The sequence below is a fragment of the Myxocyprinus asiaticus genome, chromosome 45, assembly GCF_019703515.2.
Source record: "Myxocyprinus asiaticus isolate MX2 ecotype Aquarium Trade chromosome 45, UBuf_Myxa_2, whole genome shotgun sequence".
Lineage (NCBI taxonomy): Eukaryota > Metazoa > Chordata > Actinopteri > Cypriniformes > Catostomidae > Myxocyprinus > Myxocyprinus asiaticus.
This window is the reverse complement of record NC_059388.1, coordinates 24,630,733-24,656,995: the sequence shown is the minus strand read 5'-3', so window position 1 is coordinate 24,656,995 and position 26,263 is coordinate 24,630,733. Positions and strand designations below refer to the sequence as shown.

The following is a 26,263-nucleotide window of genomic DNA, read 5'->3' as shown; positions in this document are numbered from 1 at the left end:
TGTTTCTCTAAGAAACATGTTGAATCCAGTGTTTCAGAGTCAAAAGCACACCATCTTTAAGCTCATTCTTTGGAAGTCAAGCATCTAGATACTCACAGAACTGTGGGCAAACAGAATAATATCTTGCTTTTTATTTGATCGCTTCTCAGATTCTGCTGCTTGTTTTTTTTTGCATACAGCAGATAAAATTGTGATTGTGCCTCTTAAGTGTGGCTTACTCACTTTTTCAAAAGTATAACCACAAGACAAAGGATATGTGTGTAAACATGATTTTTGTGCGATAAATTCACTTACAAACCTTTTCTGTATAAAATTGGAGCCAATTTTACAACTTTGTTACCATGACGATGTAATGTCTACAAACCCTAAAATGTTTTTAAAACAATTTTACAGCTCAAATAACACACACATTTTAACAGAAGAATTAATGCAAGTACTTGTAATTATAAGCTTCACATTTCTGTCTTTAAAGCCTCCAAAAATTGGCCACGTTCACTTTCATTGTCCCCATTCACTTCCATTGTAAGGGCCTCACAGTAACATCGATTTTTGCTTTTTTTTAAAAGAAAAGGTGGATCGAGTCAAAATAAATTTTTGTGGTAATCAACATTATGCCACAAATGCTGTCGATTTAGCTTAACTTGTCCTTATAATGAAAGTACACAGTTGCCAGCACTTTGAATGTCCAAAAGTCATCTTTAGGCAGCATAAAAGTAATCCATGAGACTCCAGTCCATCAATGAATGACTTCTGAAGCAAATCGATACGTTTGTGTAAAAAAAAAATTAAAAACAAATCACTGCTGCCATTTCACAAATTTCCACTGAGATCTGACCACAGCAGAATTTGTTAAAACAGGAAGGGAGGTATTATCTTTTTTACTTAAAAACAAGATTGGTGACTTGAAAAACAGGATGGACATCAGCACATTACTGAGCTGCTCTTATGCTGCAAATGCTAGCTCAAAGTTAATCATACATAAATCATAACAATGTTTTAATACACCTAACTATTATAATTTCTTTCACAATAGTATTTCTGTAACTGCTGATCTCCTGAGATTTTTACACACAACAGTCTCTAGAGTTTACTCAGAATGGTGCCAAAAAAGTCCAGTTAGCGGTATTTCTGCAGACAAAAATGCCTTGTTCATGAGAGAGGTTAACGGAGAATGGCCAGACTCGGTCGAGCAGACAAAAAGACTACGGTAACTCAGATAACCACTCTGTACAATTGTAGTGAGCAGAATAGCACAACGTGTTGAACCTAATGGCGGATGGGCAGAAGACGATCTAAAAGAATCTGCAGTTGCGTGTAAGTGTGTTTATTTCACTGTTTTACTTTGTTGAAGAGTGGTATTCATTGCTAGACTTGTGCTGTTTGTTTACATTCTTGAACTCGCGTCGCTTAAACGTGTGTTGGTGTGTGTGCTATATTGTTTTGACTTGTCCCAGGGTATTCACTGCTAGAGTTAGAGTTGTTTGTCCAGTGTGTGTGTAAAATTATCGTTGTTTTTAATGTCTATAAAGAGTGCTTCACTTGTTTTCGAGTATTATTTATTGCTAAGTGCAGCATAATTTATTTGCGGTGTACTGAAGTTGCGTTTGTTCCCGCGCTTGTCACCTCACACAACCCTTAGTTTCAGTTGCCCACGTGACTAGCTTTGTTGTGCTGAGTAGCATTACGGCATGTCCTGAATTTTTCACTGAACGGCTCTTAACATAGTGTATATATTTGACTTAAATGCTCACGTGGAAGCGGCAGTGGAAGTGGTAGCCCTTGTGTAAAGCCCTCCTCGTGTGAAGACCTACTTGTGTAAAGACCAGCGAGTCTACCTGTGTGAGTCCACCGAGCAAGGACATGACAAGGCGCCACTCAACATAGCACTTAAGTATCTTTTAATTTTATCTCTTTTGCTATTTTCCTTGTACATACTAACATGTCTACTTCACAAATAACATATGCCTTCAAGCACATCCCTGTTATCTGTTACAGACCACTTACACAATATAGATGCAAGACCAAACGCAACCCACACAACCTACGGCCACTTTGCACTTCAGCACCTGCTCCGCTCTCTTTCTCAATGGGACTCTGGAACTGCCAGTCAGCTGTAAATAAAGCTGACTTCATTCAAGCCTTTGCCACACACACAGTCCACCCTCAGCATCCTGGCACTGACAGAAACATGGATATGTCCAGAGGATACAGCAACACCTGCTGCTCTCTTCAACAACTTCTTCTCTCACAACCCTCGACACACCAGTAGGGGTGGGGGAACAGGTTTGCTCATTCATAACAACTGGACTTTTTCACCACACTCTTCACTACGTAACAATACTACTTTTGAATTCCATGCTATTATTACAATGCAACCCACAAAAATACATGTTGTTGTCATCTATTGCCCTCTAGGTCAGCTGACAAACTTTCTCGAGGAGTTGCATGTCCTGCTGTCCTCCTTCCCGGAGGATGGTAGGCCACTTGTGGTTCTTGGTGATTTCAACATACACCACGACAAGCTCCAGGCCACTGAATTGAATACTCTTCTGGCCTCATTTGACTTGGAAAGACTACACACCACAGCCACTCACAGATCAGGCAACGAGCTGGACCTCATTTTTACACGTAACTGTACCAACTCAAATATTCTTGTTACTCCCTTACATGTCCCTGATCACTGCTTTGTTCAATTCCACATGACTCTCCCATCTACATTAAAACAGACTCCGCCTTTGGTATCCTTTCACCGTAACCTCCGTTCTCTTTCACCCTCTCATCTTTCCATTGCTGTCTCTACCTCTCTTCCAACACCAAATGTATTTTCCACGCTTGATGTAAACACTGCCACAGACACATTAAGCTCTACTTTAACAACCTGTCTAGACAACATCTGTCCTCTCTCCTCAAGGCCAGCACGTGCTACACCACCCAGCCCCTGGCTCTCGGACGTCCATAGTGAACATTGGACTGACCTCAGGGCAGCTGAGAGGAGATGGGGGAAATCTAAAGGTCCAGCAGATCTAGGTAAGTATCAGTCTCTGCTTGCAACTTTTTCAAAAACCTCCCATTACCAGAACAAGATCAACATCACCACAGACACTCGCAGCTTGTTTAGAACATTCAACACACTTCTCTGCCCTCCCCCTCCACCACCTGACACATCATTGACAGCAGATGTCTTCGCCACATTTTTTACTAATAAGGTTACAACCATCAGCAATACATTCTCAGCACCACACCCTGTCAAACACCCATTTCCTGTATGCAACTCTTCTGTTTCTATGTTCTTTCCTCTGACTGACACCGAGGTCTCTAAACTCCTCCTCTCCAACCACTCCTCCATCTCTCCATCCATCCTACCTGCACTCACACACATAATTAACACATCTCTGCTTACAGGCACTTTTCCCACTACATTTAAGCAGGCTCGAGTAACCCCGTTGCTGAAGAAACCCGCACTTAACCCGACAGAAATAGAACATTACAGACCAGTCTCTCTCATCCCATTCATGGCAAAAACACTTGAAAGGGCAGTTTTCAATCAAATCTCTGCCTATCTCTCACAGAACAAGCTGCTGGATGACAATCAGTCAGGCTTCAAAAGTGGACACTCCACCGAGACTGCCCTAACCCTAACTCCTTGTCTTTCCAGCCAACCCTGCTGTTGAACACAACATCAATGTGCAGCTGGGTGCAACTACAGTAACACCTTCCAAAACGGTGCGAAATCTAGGGGTAACCAGCGATAAACTACATTTCACAGACCACATCTCAAAGACCACAAGATCATGTAGATTTACACTCTATAATATCAGGAAGATAAGACCCTTCCTCTCTGAACATGCCACACAACTTCTTGTTCAGTCACTTGTCATAACTAGACTAGACTACTGTAACGCTCTCTTAGCACGTCTCCCTGCAAGTGCAATTAGACCCCTGCAAATGATCCAGAATGCAGAAGCACGTCTGGTCTTTTATCAACCAAAGGGAGCGCATGTTACACCACTCATTGTCTCTCTTCACTGGCTGCTGGTTAATGCACGTATCAAATTCAAGGCTCTGATGCTGGCATACAGAACAGTCACTGGGTCTGCTCCAGCATACCTAAAATCATTTCTGCAGAGCTACGCACCCACTAGAAGCCTGTGGTCGGCTAAGGAACGTTGCCTTGTTGTACCAACACAAAGAGGCACCAATACTTTCCCGAACTTTCGGCTTCATCATACCACGTTGGTGGAATGACCTTCCCAACTCCATCTGTGAAGCTGACTCACTTTCTGTCTTTAAAAAATTACTAAAAACACATCTTTTCCATGAGCATTTAACCAGTCACTAATTATAAAAAAATAAAAAAATAAAAATTCTTGTTGCACTTTAATCTGTTTTGAATACTATTCTGATGCTAGTGAAACTTTGTAATATGGCACTTTTTCATACCACTGTCTCCTTAAGATGATTTGCTCATGTTTTTCCTCTTTTGTAAGTCGCTTTGGATAAAAGCGTCTGCCAAATGAATAAATGTAAATGTAAGACCACATCAGACACTTCATTAGGACCATAGTGTTCATAATAGTAAATTACTCTAATCCTGTTCCTTCTCATTTATATTGTAAGAAAGGGAGATAGAGCCCCTCCTTCTGCTTGAAGAGCCAAACACAGTCTAATGAATTATTCAGATAACACCCTACAGATGGAAGACTTAAACCAGGGAAAATCCCACCAATAAATAAATATAAAACTCAGCGCACCTGACTCAAGGCTAAATCAACCAGAAAGAGAGAGTTCAGCAGAAACAGATCTACTGCAGGTGTTACGGGGGAGGACAATTACTCATCAGCTGCAGCAAAATACATGTCTGAGCTGCACATTGTCAAAAACCAATCACTGCCTTGATCAACATAATCAAGGGGTATTAATAAACATGTTACAGTATTTCTTTTTTGTTCATAGCATCCTGTTTAATGTTAATTTATTTTAAATTGTATAGTGCATATTGTTATTGCTATTATTTACCTTATATTAATATATTTTTATTGTTATGTCACTGTTATATTACTATTATTTTTTTCGTTTCATTATTTGTTTTTTGTTTTAATGCTTTGGCAATATTGTATGTAAACACAATCATGCCAATAAGGTACTTTAAATTGAAAATGTAATTTTGAGAGAGAGGTTAAGTAATTAGAACTGAATGCTTTTGAAGTGTGCAATTACCCTGCCTCCTTATTTTAGCCAATGTATTAAATATATTTTGCTGACAAGAGATACATAAAACTTTGAACTGCTATTATCTGTAAAATATGTTATACAAAGAATATAACAATTGTTACCCATTAGTGTTGTATGTATTAAATAAGTTAAACATAATTTATTATATAGGGTTATAGGGTGGCCAGACGTCCTGTTTTTCCCAGGACAGTCCCGTATTTAAGCACTTTTTCCTAGCGTCCCGACATATTCTGAAAAAATTGTGTTTTGTCCCGTATTTCCCCTCTCCCAAAATTTCTCTATAGCCTATGCCGCTTTCTCAGACACGTGAGTATTCTAATCAAAGGTAGCCAAGGATATGGCTTGTAAAACCAATAAAATCACACCGCGTTATTTGAAGTACATGACTGGATTAAACTATCTGATCAAAATCCTCTATCAATAGATGTCCAGTTAGTGAACTGATTGATGAGTCAGTCTGAAAGAGCACACAGATGAAATTGAGGCTGGAAAAATTTCAAGGAAGTGTGCATGTACATTGAGGACCTTCAAAAAGAGTTTACATTTCTAAAAAAGGAGACACAGACAGAGCCTAGTAAAGTGTGGTGAGAGATTTGTGGAGCTCGCTTTTCCATCGCCCATGGAGGCCACACCGGCATTGCGCAGTATGTTCATACAAAAAAGCATGTGGATGCTGCTAAAATGTGCCACACCAAGTTTTATCTATTTTATTGTGAAGCAAAGTTCAGAATCTGACAAGGTACACACAAGTGAAGGACTTTTTGTTTATCATTCTGTTGTGCACAGCCATAGCTTTGCACATTCATGACCTGAGAAAAGTCTTGCAGGCCAGATTGGAGGAATAATTTATACCCTCTGACATTAAAAAGCAGTTGGATGCCATGGGTGAAGCTGGTGACATGCGAGCAGATGATTACTTTTGTACAGTGAGAAACTTTTATTCAGCATCGGTGGATTACCTCCAAAATTGGAGCCGCTCATTGGAGAACACAAAAAATCTTGAGTGGGCCCTACTGAGAGACATCCTATAGTGGAAAGACATTCAGAGCAGCCTTGAACATTTCTACTCCAGAATCTCACTCTCAGTTTGATTGACGAAACCACGCTCTTTTATGAGCGGGCTTGCACGAAAAACATTGTCACTCGTCGCATCACTGTGTGGAACATGAACAAGATGGCCGTGTCAGAGATGGACAGAAGTTTTTCGTGAGCTGGAGAGCAAGACCATCTACTTCGGAGTCTTAGCCAAGGTCGTGGAATTTGTTTTATGCCTGCCTGGGACATATGCATCGGTGGAGCATGTGTTCTCATTAATGAACGCAGCATGGACACCGGATAAATCTCGACTCAGTGTAACAGTCATGAAGGCAATGCTTTTCGTACATTTTAATTTTGGACTGGACTGCTCTGCATTTTACGATAAACTCTTGAAAGACAAGCGCACACTGAGAAAACTTGCTGCCAGTGAAAAGTACAAGGTTACAACAGTTACAGTTTCAGATGCAGATGCACCCTCTACTTCACATTGATCTGATTCTGATAAGAACCTTAGATGCTACTTTGTCTTGACATAAGTCAAGGACAGTCCATCCACATTCCAGATTTTTTTATCCTGCTGGGGATACACAGGAAGTTGAACATTCCAGTTTTAACAATGTGCTAAGCTCAACATGAAGGTGATCCTCTAAAATATACTATAAATTCTTGCCTTAGCAAGCATAACTAATATAATTTTTATTTGGATAAGATGTCTAGATGTTTCTGGGAGTGTACTTTATTCATGCAAATCAGGGTTCTTAAACCTTTATTAGGTCAAGGATCCTTTTAGACAGAGAGACAGAGCAGTGAACCCATCACATTGTATAAAACATTTTAAGTCTTACATTTGAGTCTTACATATTAAGCCTGCCCTATAATGCACATACAGTACTGTGCAAAAGTTTTAGGCACTTAAAATGTTTCATAAAAACATTTGTCTTAAGATGGTTATTTATATCTTCAGCTTTAGTGTGTCAATAAGAAAAATACATTTTAGACTCCCAAACATTCCTTTTACAAATAGAATAGAATAGAACAGAAGAGCAGGGCACTCTGCAAGAGATGGCATTGTCCCCACAGAGCCCCCCACTGAACACTGTGTCTGTCTGAGATTACATGAAGAGACAGAAGCAATTGAGACAGCCTAAATAGATAGAAGAACTGTGGTGAATTCTCCAAGAAGCTTGGAACATCCTATCTGCCAACAACTAAGAAAAACTGTGTCCAGGTGTACCTAGGAGAATTGGTGCTGTTTTAAAGGCAAAGGTGGCCACACCAAATATTGATTTAGCTTTTTTATGTTTACAGGACTTTATATGATGTTAAATGAAAAATGAAAGCTATTTGTCATTATTTTTGAAGACATCCTCACTATGCAACATTTTTCACAAGTGGCTAAAACTTTACCACAGTACTGTACTATCAGTACATTTACATTCTGTTATTGGTGACAGTGAAATCAATCAAAAAATTATAATTTGATAATCAACATGATTGTTTTTTCTTCATCTATCTGAAGTGTAATTTGAATACATCTAGCTTTTAACTGAAAAGGTAAAACTCTGCAAAGCGGGCTGCCATATGGTGTTTAGTGAAAGACGTAGATGGAAAATTGTGACTTTTGTTTCGGGTTAGAAACCATGAAATTCACAAGTACGCTCTCAAGACCTTTTTAAGTGTAGCATGAAAACCACTATTTAGCATATACTGTAACTTCTTGTTTTTCTTGGTATTAAGGGCTTTCTGACTCATGTGATAAAGAATGAAATTCTCTACTTGATACTTGTGCACATATTTAGACAGTATATTCTCTCGAGTGTTGTTCCTTACTTCCCTTCTGCTCATGACTGGCATGTGATATACACCGATCAGCCACAACATTAAAACCACCCGCCTAATATTGTGTATGTCCGCCTCATGCCGCCAAAACAGCGCCAACCCATATCTCAGAATAGCATTCTGAGATGATATTCTTCTCACCACAATTGTACAGAGCGGTTATCTGAGCTACTGTAGACTTTGTCTTTGTATTTATCTAATTAGCCAATTGTGTGGCAGCAGTGCTGTGCATAAAAACAGTTAATGTTCACATCAACCATCAGAATGGGGAAAAATGTGATCTGATTGAGAGTGTCATGATTGTTGGTGCCAGACAGGCTGGTTTGAGTATTTCTGTAACTGCTGATCTCCTGGGATTTTCACACAAAATAGTCTCTACAATTTAATCCGAATGGTGCCAAAAACAAAAAACACCCTGTGAGTGGCAGTTCTGTGGACAGAAATGCCTTGTTGATGAGACATGGTCAACAGAGAATGGCCAGACTGGTTCAAACTGAAAGTCTACTGTAACTCAAGATAACTGCTCTGTACAATTGTGGTGAGCAGAATATCATTTCAGAATGCTATTGGCGCTGTTTTGGCGGCATGAGGGGGATCTACACAATATTAGGCAGGTGGTTTTAATGTTGTGGCTGATCGGTGTATATCTCAACTGCTTTTACTTGTTGTACCTACTTGACTCAGAGCTTCACCACTTTTTGACCAATGAAATTTAATTTCAATAACCTTTCCACACATTTGTGATTACTGGATATAGATGGATAAAAATCACCTAGATTTTGACCAATTTACTAATGAATCATTAAGACAGTTTAACTCTGCTCTAAACAAATCTCATTAGCTAAATATTTATCTTCTATAGAGGAAAACAAGAACCTTTTTCACTCTGTTCTTTATGGTATATTCACAACAGAAATGTTCTATTATCACTTTAAAGATTTTATCAATGAAATGACTCATTTTGATCTTTGATTTAAATAGCTTTTCCTTTTGTCAAAATTTCACTGATTCTCAGTCATTTATTTTCTGCTTATTCTACATGCATCAATCATTATTGATATACATAGTCACATACTTGTACATTATATTTTAATTTTACTAATTACCTTTTTATATGGGAGAGACAATAAATCAGTCATCTGAACTTTAACTTTGGTTAAAGTTAACTTTATACTATACTTTTGTTTAACACATTTTTTCACAAAAATTAGTTGAGATCAAACGATAACACCGCCATGCCCGCCTCCCGCCCGCCCGCCCCGCCATGGACCCCCTGTTGAAGACACCTGATGTAAATCAAAAAGCTAAATTAGTTTTTTGTGTGTGTGTGTGTGTGTGTGTGTGTGTACCTCCATTCTCAAGGTCTTGCAGTGGCCACAGCACTGAGTAAGCAATCTGTTGAGGGGCATAGAACAGAGGAGCCATACAGCAGGTGGGCTGGGAGGAGTGTTGGACCCGAGAACCAAATTCATCCATAATGTACCACACAGGCACTTTCTCTTCTGCAGACTGCAACATACATACATCATCATCATCAATGTCAAATCAAAATTCAGCAGCAACATAGTGTCTCACAAAGTGGATTGGTAGATTAAAGGAAAAGTTCACCCAAAAAAAAAAGTCTCTATTAACTCACCCTTATATTGTTCCAAACCTGTATGACTTCCTTCCATGAGACACAAAAGATGTTAGGCAGAATGACATCCTCAGACACCATTCACTTTCACTGTATGAAAAAAAAAAAAAAAAAATGGCCGAGAACAACATACTGCCTAACATCTCCTTTTGTGTTCCACGGAACATAGAAAGTCATACAGATTTGGAACAACATGAGGGTGAGTAAATTATAGCAGACTTTGTCATTTTAGCTGAACTATCCATTTAATAGAATTGTCCCCTTCTCTTACCCCTTGGGAAAGCTGATAAGTTTGGTTGTATTTCCACATGTTGTCTAGAACCAGCTCCACGATGTCTGGGTCAGGGGCCTCTCCGTGGAACGGCAGACCCATCAGACTGGCCATCCGGATCAACAGCCCGGGAATATCCAACAGCTGCTGCCGGGCACTTTCTGCTCTGTACGTCCAGGCGTGATCTACAAGAAATACACTTCAAATCAAAAGAGAGAGATAAAGAAAAATGTTTTCAAAATGTATTACAAAATCGATTTGTTCAATAGCCTTCATGACAGAAATCTACAATTAGTAGACCAAAAAAGAACCATGTTTTTGGACATGTATTATGGTAATAGCATGTCATCTCCATTGTGTTCCACAGAAGAAAGTCATACGGTTTGGAACAACATGAGAGTGAGTAAATAAAGACAGAATTTTCATTTTTGGGGCAACTATTCCTTTCATTCCAACACACATATGCCTTTGAGATCACCAACAATTGTGGTACAAGCTTCCAGCAGTTTCTTTCTCTTTCTGTGGGAGTATGCTCAACTTTTAGGATGGCCAAGTTTCATTCTCCCTGGAAAACAGTCAAAAGCAACTCGCACATATGCCTGCCAGCAAAATGACTCACTGCTGTCCTCACCTGGTGGGATCAGCAGCCTGCAGGCCACTCTCTCTAGTGACGATCACTTTATAAGTAATCTCATCTCCAGGATTGGCTCTCCGTTCATTCTCCTCATCCTGCTCTCCCTCTTCTTCCACATGCATGATCCCAAACACCTCACCAGCATCAAATACCTTCAAGAAAAAGAAAATCTATTAATCTGGTTGATCATACTTGGTTAACTTACATACAGTGGGCCATACTTGAACCCATAATTGAGCCAAATAAAAATGTAATTACATTAGATACCAAAAAATTAAGCAAAACTGATATTGTAAGGGGGAAAAAAATCATTAAAATAAAAATAAAAAAGTTTTCTAGTTCTTCTATCAGTGCTGTTGCATTGTTATGCATTAGACTTAGGGCTCCCAAGGAATATGAGGGGGGTAATTCTAGACATAGCCATCTTCAACCTTGATTGATAGTCTAGGTCTGGAGTCTGAGATTTAATGTAAACCACTGGAGGCCAGGTGGCATAGGCCCAAATATATCAGTAGTCTTGAACTAGTAGTGTTTTGTTCGTAAACGAATCAGTGTTTTTAAACAAATCTTTTTAAGTGAACAAATCGTTCTTGTTCAATCTATTGTTTCGGTGGTGTATGACTCTGTTTAGAACAAATCAGTTGATTCAATAAGATGCATCCCAAACAGCACACTTCTGCAATATTCTATGTAATTTTGTAGTGTAAGTAGTATGAGTAGTACGTTAACACTGAAAATGCAACAAAAATAAGTGTACTACGAGTACCTGGAAAATGCACTTTCAACCGCCAAAATGGAGTGTGGAATGTTGGACACTTCATGCCATAGATAACTATACGTAGATACCTTATGGATAGGTCAAGAGCCATCCATCAACATATTAATGTAAATTGACAGATTCAATTAAAAGTCTATTGTCTTTTCCAGCCAACATCCAGATTATCTGATTTTCCATAAACATTGGCCAATATTTTAATTATTAAAAAAAAGAAAAAAATCCTAACTTCACTTCTAAAACAGTAGAATAACTGCATAGCAAACCCCATAGCAAACCACAAATAAAGTCCTCTACAAATTAAAATATTATGGCAATCATACTGAAAATTAGCACTCAGTCAGTCAATTACATCATTACATGATGAACTGTTTCCACACAAAAGCAGTTTCGGCAGCGGTCTGAGGCTTCTTTGCCATTCACTTACATTCAAACAGCTCTCAATGACCGTTCCAACATGGCGCCGGGGATGACATATCCGAACCAGCCGAATCTACGTATGTATATCTATGATACTCAGCTCTCGCGGCTTACCGTGCCTAGCTGAATTGGCGGTTACTTTGCTGCTTTGCTGGTCTGACAAAACAATTGTAAATAGTGGAGAATGTAGCAACTAGCGAAACTTCAGTGAAGACAGCACCTTAAACATGTCAATTTAATGCTTTACCATCACCCCATGCTGTGTTAATACACCGATCAGCCACAACATTAAAACCACCTGCCTAATATTGTGTATGTCCCCCTCGTGACGCCAAAACAACCCCAATTCACATCTCAGAATAGCATTCTGTGATGCTATTTTTCTCACCACAATTGTACAGAGCAGTTATTTGAGATACCATCTGGCACCAACAATCATCCATGCGATTATCTAATCAGCCAATCGTGTGGCAGCAGTGCAGTGCATAAAATAATGCAGATACGGGTCAGGAGCTTCAATAATATTCACATTAACCATCAGAATGGGGGAAAAAATTTGATCTCAGTGATTTGGACCATGGCATGACTTGTTGGTGCCAGATGGGCTGGTTTGAGTATTTCTGTAACTGCTGATCTCCTGGGATTTTCACACGCAACAGTCCCTAGAATTTACTCTGTATGGTGCCAAAAACATCCATTGAGTGGCAGTCCTGTGGACAAAAATGCCTGGTTGATGAGAGAGGTCAACAGGAAATGGCCAGACTGGTTCGAAATGACAAAGTCTATGGTAACTCAGATAACCACTCTGTACAATTGTGGTGACAAGAATAACATCTCAGAAAGCTATTCTGAGATGTGGATTGGCACTGTTTTGGCGTCACGAGTAGGACCTACACAATAAGGTGGTTTTAATGTTGTGGCTGATCGGTGTATAAACGTTGTTTGAGATTCAAGTGTTGAACTGAGGTTGGCTAACTCAACACGTGCGCTTGAAACGTCACATCCGTCAGCTGTTAAACGGCGAATGCTTTTGTGCAGTAAAAAATAAATAATTAATAATAATTCCATTTGGCACGCTGCTACACTTTGAAAATTCTCACACTACATGGCTGAGTGCATAGTGCATGTGTCATTTGGAACACAGCATGAATGACTCGCTCGTAACATAAAAGACCCTCATTTGTCGCCAACGTCTGGTCAAATGTGCTCGAGAAATGGTCACTGAAATCAAAATAAACGATAAATAAAAATCCTCACCACTATTTTTTAAAGCCACGGACGCGCAGAAGCGGATATACAGTACATATAGTTTCATAATTGTTCTTTCTGTGAAATGTCTGAGCTAAAAAGCGTGCATAAGCTTTCTTTTAAATAATTGCAACTTGTTTTGATATTTTGTATATTTTAAAGTGTGGCTTAGGTAAATAATATTTTGTTAACTACATGCACAGTCAAAACAATATAATTTACTAAATTCACTGATGTTGAGTTACCTGCAGATACAGGTACTGTCAAACTATCACAGATAGGCACAACAGCGATGATGATGGCTGCATTTTTACCTCATTGGCAAGTTTTAAATGCAGACTCTTCCAGTAAAGCGGAGGGATTCTCGCCGCCTTTAATGCAGGACTGTGTAGAGCGAGGAAGACCATATACTCTTCATCTTCCTCTCCGTTAACATTACCGTTCTCCATCTTGACTTCTCTCTCTGACAACTCACATGTGTGCTATACAGAGGAGCAGTGTATTATGGGTAACCGGTTTAAAGGGCCAGAGCGTCTCTTGAAGTTGTCATGTACTGTCAAGCAGGACTAGTTGTAAATGTAGCCTAGTTCAGTTCTAGTGTATGCTGTTTTTTTAAATAATAAAGAGTATGCTAAATTGATGCTTACGTTTGCAAAGTGGTCAAAACAATGCTTATAGAAATGACACAATATAAAATACATTTATTACCCTTACACAAATTTACCAAAATAACCATAGTTTCCACAAAAATGTGTTATTGTTACTTCTCTAAAATTATTAACATTTTTGTGGTTTTTTTTTATTTATTTAAATTTGAATATGTTTATTTATATAATTAAATAATTGTATTAGCATCATTATTATTAATAATGTGTATTTTTCATTTTCATTACCTTTGAATCTTAAACGTGATGGTGTGGTTAAATATTTACAAGACATATTTCATTTTAAAACTTTCATATTTCACAAAATTCACATGCTGAGTTATTTGTTCCAGCAAATAAAATGAACATAGTGGCTTTCCAATGAAAACCTGTTGCTTTTATCACCATTGTGTCAATGTGTCAGAATATCAGATTAATTCAAAAAGAGTCTATAACTTATACAGTTTATGATGTAAATCTCCTCAATACTGACACACGACATATTTCACCAAGAAAAGATACAAAGATTTCATAGCCATTGAGAACTTTTATCATTTTTATCAGTACCATTTTATTTTTCAATAAATGTCAATATTTTCCAAGAACGTGCTCTTTAGGGTGAGGATGGAAAATAGACAGATTTTTTATGCATATTTTGTGAAATCAAAAAGGAAGATTCATGGGCTCAAAGTCTTTATTTGATTTGATTTATTTGATTTGATGGCACGTATAATAGTATTTCAAGAGTTGAGGTCTCAGAGAACTCTTAGCACCTGATGCAATAAGTTAACTTTCCTTTCTTCATTCAAGTCAGCTAAACAGACTGACTGATACAATAGTCCAAAAGCAAATGTGCTCAAATATACAGCCATACTCAAAGTAGTTTTACCAGAGAATTGACAAATACATCTTTGGTTCTGAATGGAGAAGAAAGGTACATATGGAGAGTCATATCACAAGAGGAGTGCTTGACATGTCATTTATACTCTAAGCTGTGTATTCCAGAGCTTACAACTACGCAAACCCATATTTCCTATTGCCTAATTTTGCAACAAATGTTTCAGAACTGTCCAACTGTCTTCCAGTCCTCTATATAGATTATTAAGGCAAGAAGCCCCTTCACTGGTCCATTTGGCTCTCATGATTGTCCTGTGAGCCAACGAAAAAGCACATCTTTCTGGGGGAGGTTCTTGTGTTATTTGATCTATCCAGTGGGTCGACAGAGGGAGCCTCACGGAGGTTGTCTGGAAAAGTCCAGTTGTAACCGTCAAGGTTGCTGGCAGAAAGAGGTATGTGTCCGTTTTGCTCTATGACAGGTGTCTGTATATCTACTATTGGTGGTTCGCTCACACATCTTCTCAAGGGGGCGCCACTAAACAATGAATGAGACAACAAAACAACCAATAGTACATGTTTAATTGCAAATACTGGCATAAGGTGTCTAATTTCTTGATGGTGGATTGGATTTTTAATAGAATGACCCCTGGGGGATCTAACCTGCTTTTCTCTGATGTCAAACCTTTCCAAGGCAGTCTGTAAAAACCTCCTGCAACCTCAGCAAGCCAGCGCACATCTGCAGGGACTTCTGGAATCCACTCCAAAAACCTTGCAAACATCAACAGCACACAGATGGATTTAAAAAAACCTTTACTACAAGGGTTCTGTCTATCACAACTAAGATTTTGACACTGACCTATCTATCCATCCATCCATCCATCCATCCATATATACACTGGCGGCCAAAAGTTTGGAATAATGTACAGATTTTGCTGTTTCGGAAGGAAATTGGTACTTTAATTCACCAAAGTGGCATTCAACTGATCACAAAGTATATTCAGGTCATTACTGATGTAAAACAGCACCATCACTATTTGAAAAAAGTCATTTTTGATCAAATCTAGACAGGCCCCATTTCCAGCAGCTATCACTCCAACACCTTATCCTTGAGTAATCGTGCTAAATTTCTAATTTGGTACTAGAAAATCACTTTCCATTATATCAAACACAGTTGAAAGCTATTTGGTTCGTTAAATGAAGCTTAACATTGTCTTTGTGTTTGATTTTGAGTTCCCACAGTATGCAATAGACTGGCGTGTCTTAAGGTCAATATTAGGTCAAAAATGGCAAAAAAGAAACAGCTTTCTCTAGAAACTCATCAGTCAATCATTGTTTTGAGGAATAAAGGCTACACAATGCTTGAAATTGCCAAAAAACTGAAGATTTCACACAAAGGTGTACACTACAGTCTTCAAAGACAAAGGACAACTGGCTCTAACAAGGACAGAGAGAGATGTGGAAGGCCCAGATACAACTAAACAAGAGGATAAGTACATCAGAGTCTCTAGTTTGAGAAATAGATGCCTCACATGTCCTTAGCTGACAGCTTCATTGAATTCTACCCGCTCAACACCAGTTTCATGTACAACAGTAAAGAGAAGACTCAGGGGTGCAGGCCTTATGGGAAGAATTGCAAAGAAAAAGCCACTTTTGAAACAGAAAAACAAAAAGAAAAGGTTAGAGTGGGCAAAGAATCACAGACACTGGACAACAGATAATTGGAAAAGAGTGTTATGGATCTTAACCCCATTGAGCTTTTGTGGGATCAGCTAGACTGTAAGGTGTGTGAGAAGTGCCCGACAAGACAGCCACATTTATGGCAAGTGCTACAGGAAGTGTGGGGTGAAATGTCACCTGAGTATCTGGACAAACTGACAGCTAGAATGCCAAGGATCTGCAAAGCTGTCATTGCTGCACGTGAAGGATGATAAGAACTCTTTGAAGTAGTTTAAGAAGATCTGAACATTTTTTTCAAATTTTAATAGTACATTTTCACGTTAGGAATGTCCTGAATATACATTGTGATCAGTTGAATGCCACTTTGGTGAATAAAAGTACCAATTTCTTTCCATAAGAGCAAAATCTCTACATTATTCCAAACTTTTGGCCACCAGTGTATATATGTAATTTATCTATCTAAAGTATCCATCCATCCATCCATCTATCTATCTATCCATCCATCCATATACAGCATCCATCCATCCATCAACTTAAATTAGCATATATTCTGTATGTAGTTTAGGAAGTAAGTTCAATATCGAGTGATGGTACTTACCTATGTGCTGCTGAGTAAACTGATTCCACTGGTAGCGTGTAAGGCATCAACATGTATGAAGCCACACGCATTGGCAGAAAACCAGTCACCTGTGCCAGTAGACCATGCTTTTCTCTGCAGGCCTCACAAAAAACTGCAAACAGATGCACATAGTACACTACATTGTTAACATAGTAACATTTTAATGTTTAACATAGTACATTTTATGTCTGTAAGAGTTTAAAATAGTCCAGTGAATGCATGATCATCCTACCTTTCTTAATGGGCATGGGCAGGTTGTCAACAAGCTGCTCATCCAACCACCAGTGATGCTTTCTCAAGAGGCGGAGTCTCTGCAGCACCCACTGTTTTGTGGTTTCCACGACAACTGGATTTTTATTGCCTGGGGGGCAGCAGCAGGTGGGTGTGTCCTGAATCAGAGTCATGTCTGCTGTCGGACAAGCCACCTGTAGCAAATCTACATAGAGACGTCACCAGTTATCTTCTTAACCATTGCACACACGATTTTAGTGGATAATTTATGAATACACACTACACTGTGACAGATAAAAGGGACTCACTGTTTTCCTGGAGAAATCGGAGGGCGTCTTTATACCCACTCTGACACATCTCTGCCAGCACCTGCCAGAGACATGATAGCAAAGAAAAATCAAAAGTTGCAAGATTGCCATTTCCTGAAGGAAATACCAGTGCTTGCAAGGTAGCAACAGAAGAGTGTTTAAGTTTTAGTAAGTTTATGTTTTAGGGTCTGTGTAAATGAAATGTAGATTATCTGCAAAACAAAGTTTGAATTGAGTCAGTACAAGTGGTTGGGATGAATTAATTGCAGAAATTGGTAGAGAAGAAAAATAAGTCAGAGAGAAATCAATATAGTGCTCGCCTTGCATATATGATCCGCTTGATAAATATGAAAATTAGTGATTTCAGCAAAAACAAGTCAGAATAGGAGTGAAAAGGAAATTCTCGAAAAGATTCAAAGATGAGGATCTATCAAAATTAGACTCCTATTCTGACAACAAATGATTCAGTTTCAAGGTCTTAAGAAGCAATTCATGATTAGAGGCATTAGTTTACATGTTTCTCAAGGGCTGATTAAAGATAGGGCTTATGTAACTGTACTTATGTTAGTCATGCATACCACACTTAGGCATGTGAATGTGTGTGTGTTTGGGCATTCTTACTTTTGGCTCTGGAGGGAACAGAGCTTTGCTTAGTCTGTACATGTTGTCGAGGTTGACTTGGATGCTGGTGTTGGTGAAACGCAGCTCGTGGAAGCTGGTGGAATTGTCTTTAGGACAGATGTCACTCTCTCCTGAGAATGGAGAAATGGTGATGGTGTTCTTCAGCTCTGACTGAGGCAGATTGTCACTGATACCACCATCTACATAACGCTGATGAGAGATGTTGCTCTTAGTCTCTTTGTTCATTATTCATTAGAATGCAGAAACACATTAGATGCAAAAGCCAGCGTAAATTGGTTTCAATAGTGGTCATTTCTCTTTGTATAAATGTACAAATGAGTAGTTAACAGATAACATGGGCATGTATCCTTTTGACATTTGATGAAGTACAGCATATGAATTATAAATATCTACAATAAATGTTTTCTAGTTAAAATGCTAAATCTTTATATTAGCAATGAAATTACTACTAATGAAAATGCACATTTATTTACTCAATAATTATGTTTGAACTAGTAAAAACATTAATTCTTGATATAAAAAATGACATCATTAGGGGCCAAGCACAGAAGGTGCATAGCCCTATTGCATCCATTAGTATTATTATTAGGGGTCAAGCACCGAAGGTGCATTGACCCTATTGTATCCGTTAGTATTATTAGGGGCCCAGTACTAAAGGCGTGTAACCCCTATTGTATCCATTAGTATTATTATTATTAAGCCTCATCTTCTTTAACCTATCATGTCAACTGAGTGGCTCAGTGTGTTAAAACACTGGTTTATAGTTTCCAGGGTTGTGGTTTTGAATCCCCCACATTGACATTTCTATTGTTACAGAGATCTTTGCTTTGTGCTTTTAAAAGTTTACTGGGCTTTTCTCCAATCAACTTTTGATTATCATTTTGTTGTAAAGTTACATGAATATAAAGTAGATTATGGTGACTATGATGACTGGCTGTGTGTTATATGTCCCTTTTGTAACTGTCAATATTATAGCTCTGTGGTCTAGTGGACTGTACAGTGACCAATTGAATGGAAAGTTGTAGGTTCAAAACCATCTTGAGGTGATGTGTTTGTTTGTGCTTTATGTCACGTGATCTTTTGGGTTGTGGTTAATGCTGTGCAATGTTTGTCATTTCGGTGCTTGGCACCGTGATTGCTGCTTGCAGCTATATTTACTAAATCTAAAATTACCCATTCTTGATATCAAAAATGGAATTTCAACTAATAAAAGCCAAAATTATTGATATCTTCAACTGCATTTTCAAAAGTAGAATTTCACAAAAATATTTTATTCACTCCTGTTCAAAATGCAGTTCTAGATATCTATAATTAGTTTCTTACTATTTGAAATTCCAATTTCATATATCAGCTTGTAAAATAACTAAAATGATCATTTATTTTATATCAATAATTACACTGTTGCTAGTGCAAATGTAATTTCCTGATATCAACAATTGAATTACAAAATGCAAGGTTTTGATATCTGTAAATGTATTTCAACATGTTAGATTTGGTATTTCAGATATCTGGAAATGGATTTCAGATAACAATAAACTGAAGAGTATTTAAAAATATCCTTAAAGGCTTTCTTACTAGTTATAATAACATTTTAGACATCTGATATTAACATTGCCACAAGTGAAAACCAATTTTTGCATTTTTAATAGTTACAGTTCAATTGTAGGTTTCAGAAATGGATATTTGCACTAGTAACTGTAATTACTGATATTAAAAATTTGTATTATTACTAGTAAGAAGTGCACTCCTGATTTGTGTTTTTGGAATTTTAACGAGTAAATTAATGAATTATAGATATCTGTAATTGTGTTTAGAATAGGTGTGAATAACAGATATCTGCTAATGAAAATGCAGTTACAAATAACAAAATATACAGCTTTTACTAGTTGAAATTTCATGGGTAATTCTGTGAGCAGTAATAACCTTTTAGTAGTAATTTAATTGCTGATATAAAAAAATGCATTTTAACTATTGAAATTGTAATTGTTGATATCTATAATTCAAATCCTGTGCATAATTAAACATCAAAAGAGCTTGCAATAGGTCATTACCTTTTTTTCAGGATCAGCTAAGATACTACATTCATTCGTGAGGGGAATTCATTGTTTGTAATGAGCAAAGACATATAAATCTGGCATTTGCCAGCTATTACATGTGGCAGTGTGGCTTAGTTCAGGGTGGGATGATTCAGGACTTGGCTGGTACAAAAGTGGTGGGGTGATCAGACCATCAGACTTGCATAATAGCTTTTATTTCTCCTTTAATAGGCCAACTTCACAGCTAAAACTTTCAAAAATGCACTACATGAACCACCATTTAATCCACTTACAGTTCAAGGCAAATTAATTAACCTGGCTTTAGTTTTTCTATGCAAATCATGATTAGTAATTGGCATGTACTGTATATAAAAGAACCATTTGTATTATCAGAATAAAGTCCAGAAATATAACAAAACAATTATTCCTTTACATTAACTAGCCTAAATAATAAGCTGACTTTGGCTGTCACTGTTAAGATAAACAGATGAATATTTAGCTGAACTGGTTGACCTTTGAGCTATTTCTATACATTGCAGACTCCTCCCAGTCCAAAGGAAGGAACACAATGTACTGAATATGGGAAGGAGGATCGGCTCTGTGCAGACAAACAAAGTCACAATGGAACAAGAGGAAATATGATTTTGTTGGAAAGCCAATGCCTACAAATCCTCTTTAGAACAATGGCTACATTTACATGTACACCAATACTCTGATTATTGCAATAATCAGAGTAAAAGGAATAATTAGATGTTTACATGATTTGGGCAAACCACTTCAATCCTGTTTACATACTACTTGACATTACTCAGATTATTTGCTGAGAAATTTGATTTGAATGCTTTATTATAAATGAATATTTATATATATATATAAAAACAACTTGTTGCAAATATTTCTCTTTAAATACAGCTTGTCATAAGGAAAATTTGTCAGTCAGTTTGAGTCTTTTTGAATGATTTATTAAAAGAACCACTTCATAAGAGTCATTTTCGACTACACTGGATGCACTGTCTGTTTTGATTCACTAAAAAGATTCGGTTCGTAAGAGTCATTTGTGTGTAAATCTAAATGAGAGCACAAACTCATTTCAAAGACATGTTTCCTTCCCAATATTTTGCGGCATATGGCCTTTTTATCTCCCCAACATTCAATTCAGACTGCAAACGGACATTCACAACTCGGGAAAATATGTTTTTTTTTGCCGTGGGGCTGTAGATGGAGGAGCACAACTACTGGAAAACAGTGCATTGAACTGATGTTTTACATGAAGCCGAAATGTGCAGCTTTGTCTTTTTCGAACCTGTGCTTAAGTGTAACATCATCTGTCTGCAGCACTGATGTAGGCGCACTTTGGTCAGAGTGTAAGAAATACGATTAAAGAGTTTACATGCCAGTATAAAGCGATTAAAATGGGAGTACTTCACATACTGTATCTTACTGCAATTATCATTACTCTGATTATAAGCATAATCGCAATATCATAATCACAATATTCTGTTTACATGAGCTACAGTTTAATCGCACTATAATCGCGTTATGAGGGTGCATGTAAACGTAGCCATTGCATATTTCATTCTCTTATTTGGCCAATGTTTGTTCAGTGTGCCCCAGTCACTGAATTCTTCCAGGCAAGTGTATTGAACTCTGGTAGCAATGTCCTAATTTTTCCTTGAAATAAATCCAACTTTCCAGCAATGTCACCTCATAGAGTGCCTCGGCTCTACAAAGTTAAAAATGACATCACTGTTGTTTTGAACTTTAACACTCACCACACCACAGAAGGCAGGAGGGATCAAACCACAATATACAGGAATGAAACAGCTACAAACAAGTGCCTGAGAACATGAGAAAAAATAGAATTAGAAAGGGAGTTACAAGACAAATAGAAAGTCAGTTTAGTTTTAAATTGCAATATTTGCCTTGCCATATTAATAGGCCCAGACTGAATCTGTCATATTGACACATTCTGATCATTTCAAGGGAATGGATTTAAAAATGGTAAAATGTGTTAAACAGAGCTGAGATAGTGAACTGTTATTAATAGCTGACAGAATAATCAAGTTAGCCAAAATATTTAATAAACAAACATGCAGGGGGATTTGTGAACAGGTGTTCTAATCCTTCAGAATTCTACAGGCACAGATTTTCGATTTCACGCCTGGTTATGACTGACAATTCTGGTGAACTTATCATATAACATGTAATGACATAATTTCTTAATGAGCATTTATCTAGAGAAGGAATATAGATAAAGGTATATAAAATGTGGGTTATCTCCCACAATATTGAGTAAGTTGCTGCCACCTAGTTTCCATGACAGCATGTCCCGCCATGTTAGCGTGCAGACAGACAATCAAATCATGAGCTCTGTTTCTCTGGTAACAGGGTCCTTACTTGGATGAGCTCATCTTTGGAGCTAAAGTCTGAGACCAGAACATTCTGTCCATCCATGACTCGTGTGAGGGATACACACAGTCGGCCTGACGCTAGTGTGTGTGCATTGGAAGGGAGGTCACGATACAGGCCTCCACGTAACACCTTGACCAGGTTGAACGTTGGGTGCAAAGGGCCCAGATTACGCTTTCGAGCCTCTTTGGCAACTTCAATGACATCCTCACAACATTTCTCTAAATCAAAACACAGTACATAGAAATGGACATTAAACAAAGAACGAATTAAGCAATTGTGAATGAATGAAAATGAGCTGGAAAAAAAACCTCTAATTGTAATACAGATACAGATACAGTGTGTTGAGCAAACTTTGAGCACACTGTATCTGTAATACAGATACAGTGTGTTGAGCAAACTTTGAGCAAACCACAAACTCACACACATAATCTCTGAATGTAATAAAGCAAAGGTTGATTAGTGTCTGATTCACCATGCCCTGTTTAGATATAAAACGAAAGTGAAAGAATCCAAATATGCAATCACGCAAATCATCAGTCATATGACAGTCTGAAACTCACTTTACTTTCCCATTTTACCTTATTTAATTGTGAATTCTTTGCTGTACCTTCTAAATAGTGGGGGTTTCATCTTTAAAAACCCAGGAACCCTCAATATATAAAAGCTAGATTTTCTCTGTAACACTTTATAATGTCTTTTATTGATAACATTAACAAACATTATTAATATTAGCATTATTATATAATGCTCATCTATTAGGCCTAAGTGTACATTCAAATAGTTTGAAATATCATGAAACTTCAATACATATATTTTCATTTATATATATGTACACACAACCGGTCAAAAGTTTTGAAACACTTACTCATTCTTTATTATAATTTTTTTTCTTCACATTTTAGAATAATAGTAAAGTCATCAAAACTATGGAATAACATAAATGGAAATATGGGAATTATGTTGTGACTCAACAAAATCCAAAATAAATCAAAACTGTGTTATATTTTAGCATCTTCAAAGTAGTCACCCTTTGCCTAGAATTTGCAGACATGTACTCTTGACATTTTCTCAACAAACTTCTTGAGGTATCACCCTGGGATGCTTTTTAAACAGTATTGAAGGAGTTCCCATCTATGTTGGGCACTTATTGGCTGCTTTTCTTTATTATTTGGTCCAAGTCATCAATTTAAAAAACTTTTTTATTTTTTAATTAAATTTTAGTTTTATAATGAAATAAATTAATATAGTGGCACAATTATATTTTTGTCTACAAAACTAATTTCAAACATTTAAGCATACGCCTTCAGATCAAAAGATTTTTAAGATCATGAGAAACATTTCAGTCAAGTGTTTCAAAACTTTTGACTGGTAGCGTATATATATATATATATATATATAAATAATGTTCATTAAACTGTTAATCAGTTAAGCATTATATAATGTTTTTAATGACTAATTAATGAACTTCTTAAAGTGAAACCTAAATTCTCAATTGAAATATTAATACATTATTTTAAATAATTTTGTAATAGGCTATTATGTTATTAGGTAATGCAATATAACATTTTGGTAATGCATTATATATAATAAATAAACAATAAACAATATATATATATATATTTTACAGCATTTAATTATCTTTGATAATGTTAGTTAATAAATACACAGTTGTTCATTGTTAGTTCATGTTAGTTCATAGTGCATTAACTAATGTTAACATATACAACTTTTGATTAAAAAAAAAGTATTACTGTATGTTGAAACTAACATTAACCAAGATTAACAAATGCTGTAAAAGTATTGTTTATTGTTAGTTAATGTTAACCAATGTTGTTAACTAATGTAAAAAAAAAAAAAAAAAAAAGAAAAAAAAAATATATATATATATATATATATATATATATATATATATATTTAGTTTTAAAGAAAGTCTGATATGTCTCACATATGGGACAGGCTGGAAAAAGATTTAAGTTTGATACATTGACACTAAGCTGACACTTTCATCCAAAGTTTTTATCCCACAGTTGTTTAGTTGAAATACTTCAGGGAATGCGCATTGTTGGCATTTATGTTACCACCAACATAGATCTTTAACCACCAACCTAAACTTGATTATTGTTTCCTTCAAGTATTTCTTTTTTCCCACTTATTGGCAGCGAAATCACAATCAGCATACTGTAAATTACATAAGAAATTACTTGATTTGGTTGGGCATCATAGAATAAGTTAATTTTGATGAGCTCCTCAAAAATGCTGTCTAGGTATGCAGCACACTAGGTTTTAAAACACAGCCTTGGAGAGACCTGCATACCTAAACATGCCTCAGTAGTGAGCACAGAGGCAGTGAGGGCCCCTGCGGAGGCTCCGTAGATCTTAGTGGCCCCACGGACCAGATAAGGTGCTTTCTCCAGAAGACAGCTCGCAACGCCGATGTGATAAATCCCCAAAAATCCGCATCCAGCGAACGAGAGATTCCACCCGCCATTTAAATCAAACATTACTGTCAAGTACAGGTGCTTAAATATCAGGACGTTATAATAAATCGGTTTGTACTAATGTCATGTCTTCTACTGGTCCTCACGTCCGTGTTTGTAACCGTGTTTGATTAAGGTCTCAGAGTGCAGAAGGAAATGTGCTGTTGTTGTGAGTTTCGGTCTTTAATTATTACGTCTGACAGCATTAGAACCAATAGAAGACATGCGGCGGCCCCAGAGAAAAAACAGGTGGAATGGCAATCAACATTAAAACGATTGAGTCGAATAGGTGGGGAAAACCACCAAGGAAGTTATTTCAAATTGGTCACGTTAAACTTCGTCTTAAAAATAACTTTTCTAATTTAACTTTTCACTTTGTGTTTTAAATTTGATGTCTATTTACATTTTCTCAGTGTACTTAATCGGGTATAAATTATTGCATAAGAACGCTGCCTGAAGCGCTGCATGGACGACATCGTCACGTGTGTCATGTTACTTTTCTCAACGCTGCTCGAGATGGTCAAATCATAGTCGTTTGTGATTACAGCTTTTAAGAACAACTTCATAAAAATATATACATAGCGGATTGACATTTGTATACTATGTTCTAATCTTTGGGATGAATGGCTTTAAACATTTATACGTTTTAATATACAAATGCCTCCCGCAAGAAAAATAAATAAATAAAAAATAACCCTTCTGAGATTTGCATTAAGCTCAATGGAGGATTTGTCTTTCTGAGCCGCCATGCGCCCCCTGGAGGAAATATATAATAGTCTGAGCCATGAAAGCGATTCATTATTCTGTTTATTACAGTATTTATGTGGTTGAGCTTTAAAATAAATGTAATTATTTTTTATTAATTTAATTTATTTATTTATTTTGCAATATACTAAACATGTACATTCAAACGGACAGAAATAGAAAAAATTGATTATGGCAGTATATTATAGACATTGGAATATAGTCTACATTACATAATGTTTTATTTATAGGCCTAAATGAAAGTTATTATAAAGGATAATATCATGGTCATTCATTATTTAGCAGACAAACATAAAGATAAAGATCTTTTTTCCGTCAGTTAAGCGAGTGAAAAATTAATAATATAGCGTTTTGTTGAGTTAGAGCTTTATTATGACTTTTTATAACTGAGTTCTTAAAGTAATATTACGATAATATTCAGAACATTCAAGTTAAGCTCAATCGACATGATTTGTGGCATAATGCAGATAAGCACAAAAAATGTTTCTCGACTCATCTCTCCTTTTCTATTTTCTTTCTTTC

At 37.0% G+C, this 26,263-nt stretch overlaps 2 protein-coding genes and 1 long non-coding RNA gene across 3 annotated transcripts in view; 1 reads left to right on the top strand and 2 right to left on the bottom strand.

Annotated features, from left to right (window-relative positions):
* Positions 1–13,567, bottom strand: part of ttll12 (tubulin tyrosine ligase-like family, member 12) — a 48,276-nt gene extending 34,709 nt beyond the window's left edge. The window contains exons 1-4 of the mRNA XM_051688558.1: positions 13,408–13,567; positions 10,648–10,802; positions 10,017–10,215; positions 9,459–9,618 (exon numbers count right to left, since the gene is read on the bottom strand). Coding sequence (XP_051544518.1) covers positions 9,459–9,618; positions 10,017–10,215; positions 10,648–10,802; positions 13,408–13,542 — 649 coding nt within the window. The 5' untranslated portion in view covers positions 13,543–13,567. The remainder of the gene's footprint in view (positions 1–9,458; positions 9,619–10,016; positions 10,216–10,647; positions 10,803–13,407) is intronic.
* On the top strand, positions 1,701–4,947 carry LOC127435271 (uncharacterized). The gene is made up of 4 exons (XR_007896163.1): positions 1,701–2,283; positions 2,416–2,628; positions 2,912–3,027; positions 3,570–4,947. It is a non-coding gene; the product is annotated as an uncharacterized LOC127435271 (long non-coding RNA).
* An 863-nt stretch (positions 13,568–14,430) lies between the features above and the next one.
* On the bottom strand, positions 14,431–25,176 carry LOC127435257 (patatin-like phospholipase domain-containing protein 2). Its single transcript, XM_051688561.1, has 9 exons — positions 24,814–25,176; positions 22,485–22,717; positions 21,860–21,925; positions 18,031–18,240; positions 17,410–17,470; positions 17,103–17,306; positions 16,850–16,982; positions 15,235–15,342; positions 14,431–15,109 (listed from the first exon to the last, which is right to left on the bottom strand). Exons 1-9 carry the CDS (start codon positions 24,998–25,000, stop codon positions 14,857–14,859), a joined length of 1,455 nt encoding a protein of 484 aa, XP_051544521.1. The 5' UTR covers positions 25,001–25,176; the 3' UTR covers positions 14,431–14,856.
* Between the last annotated feature and the right edge of the window lie 1,087 nt (positions 25,177–26,263).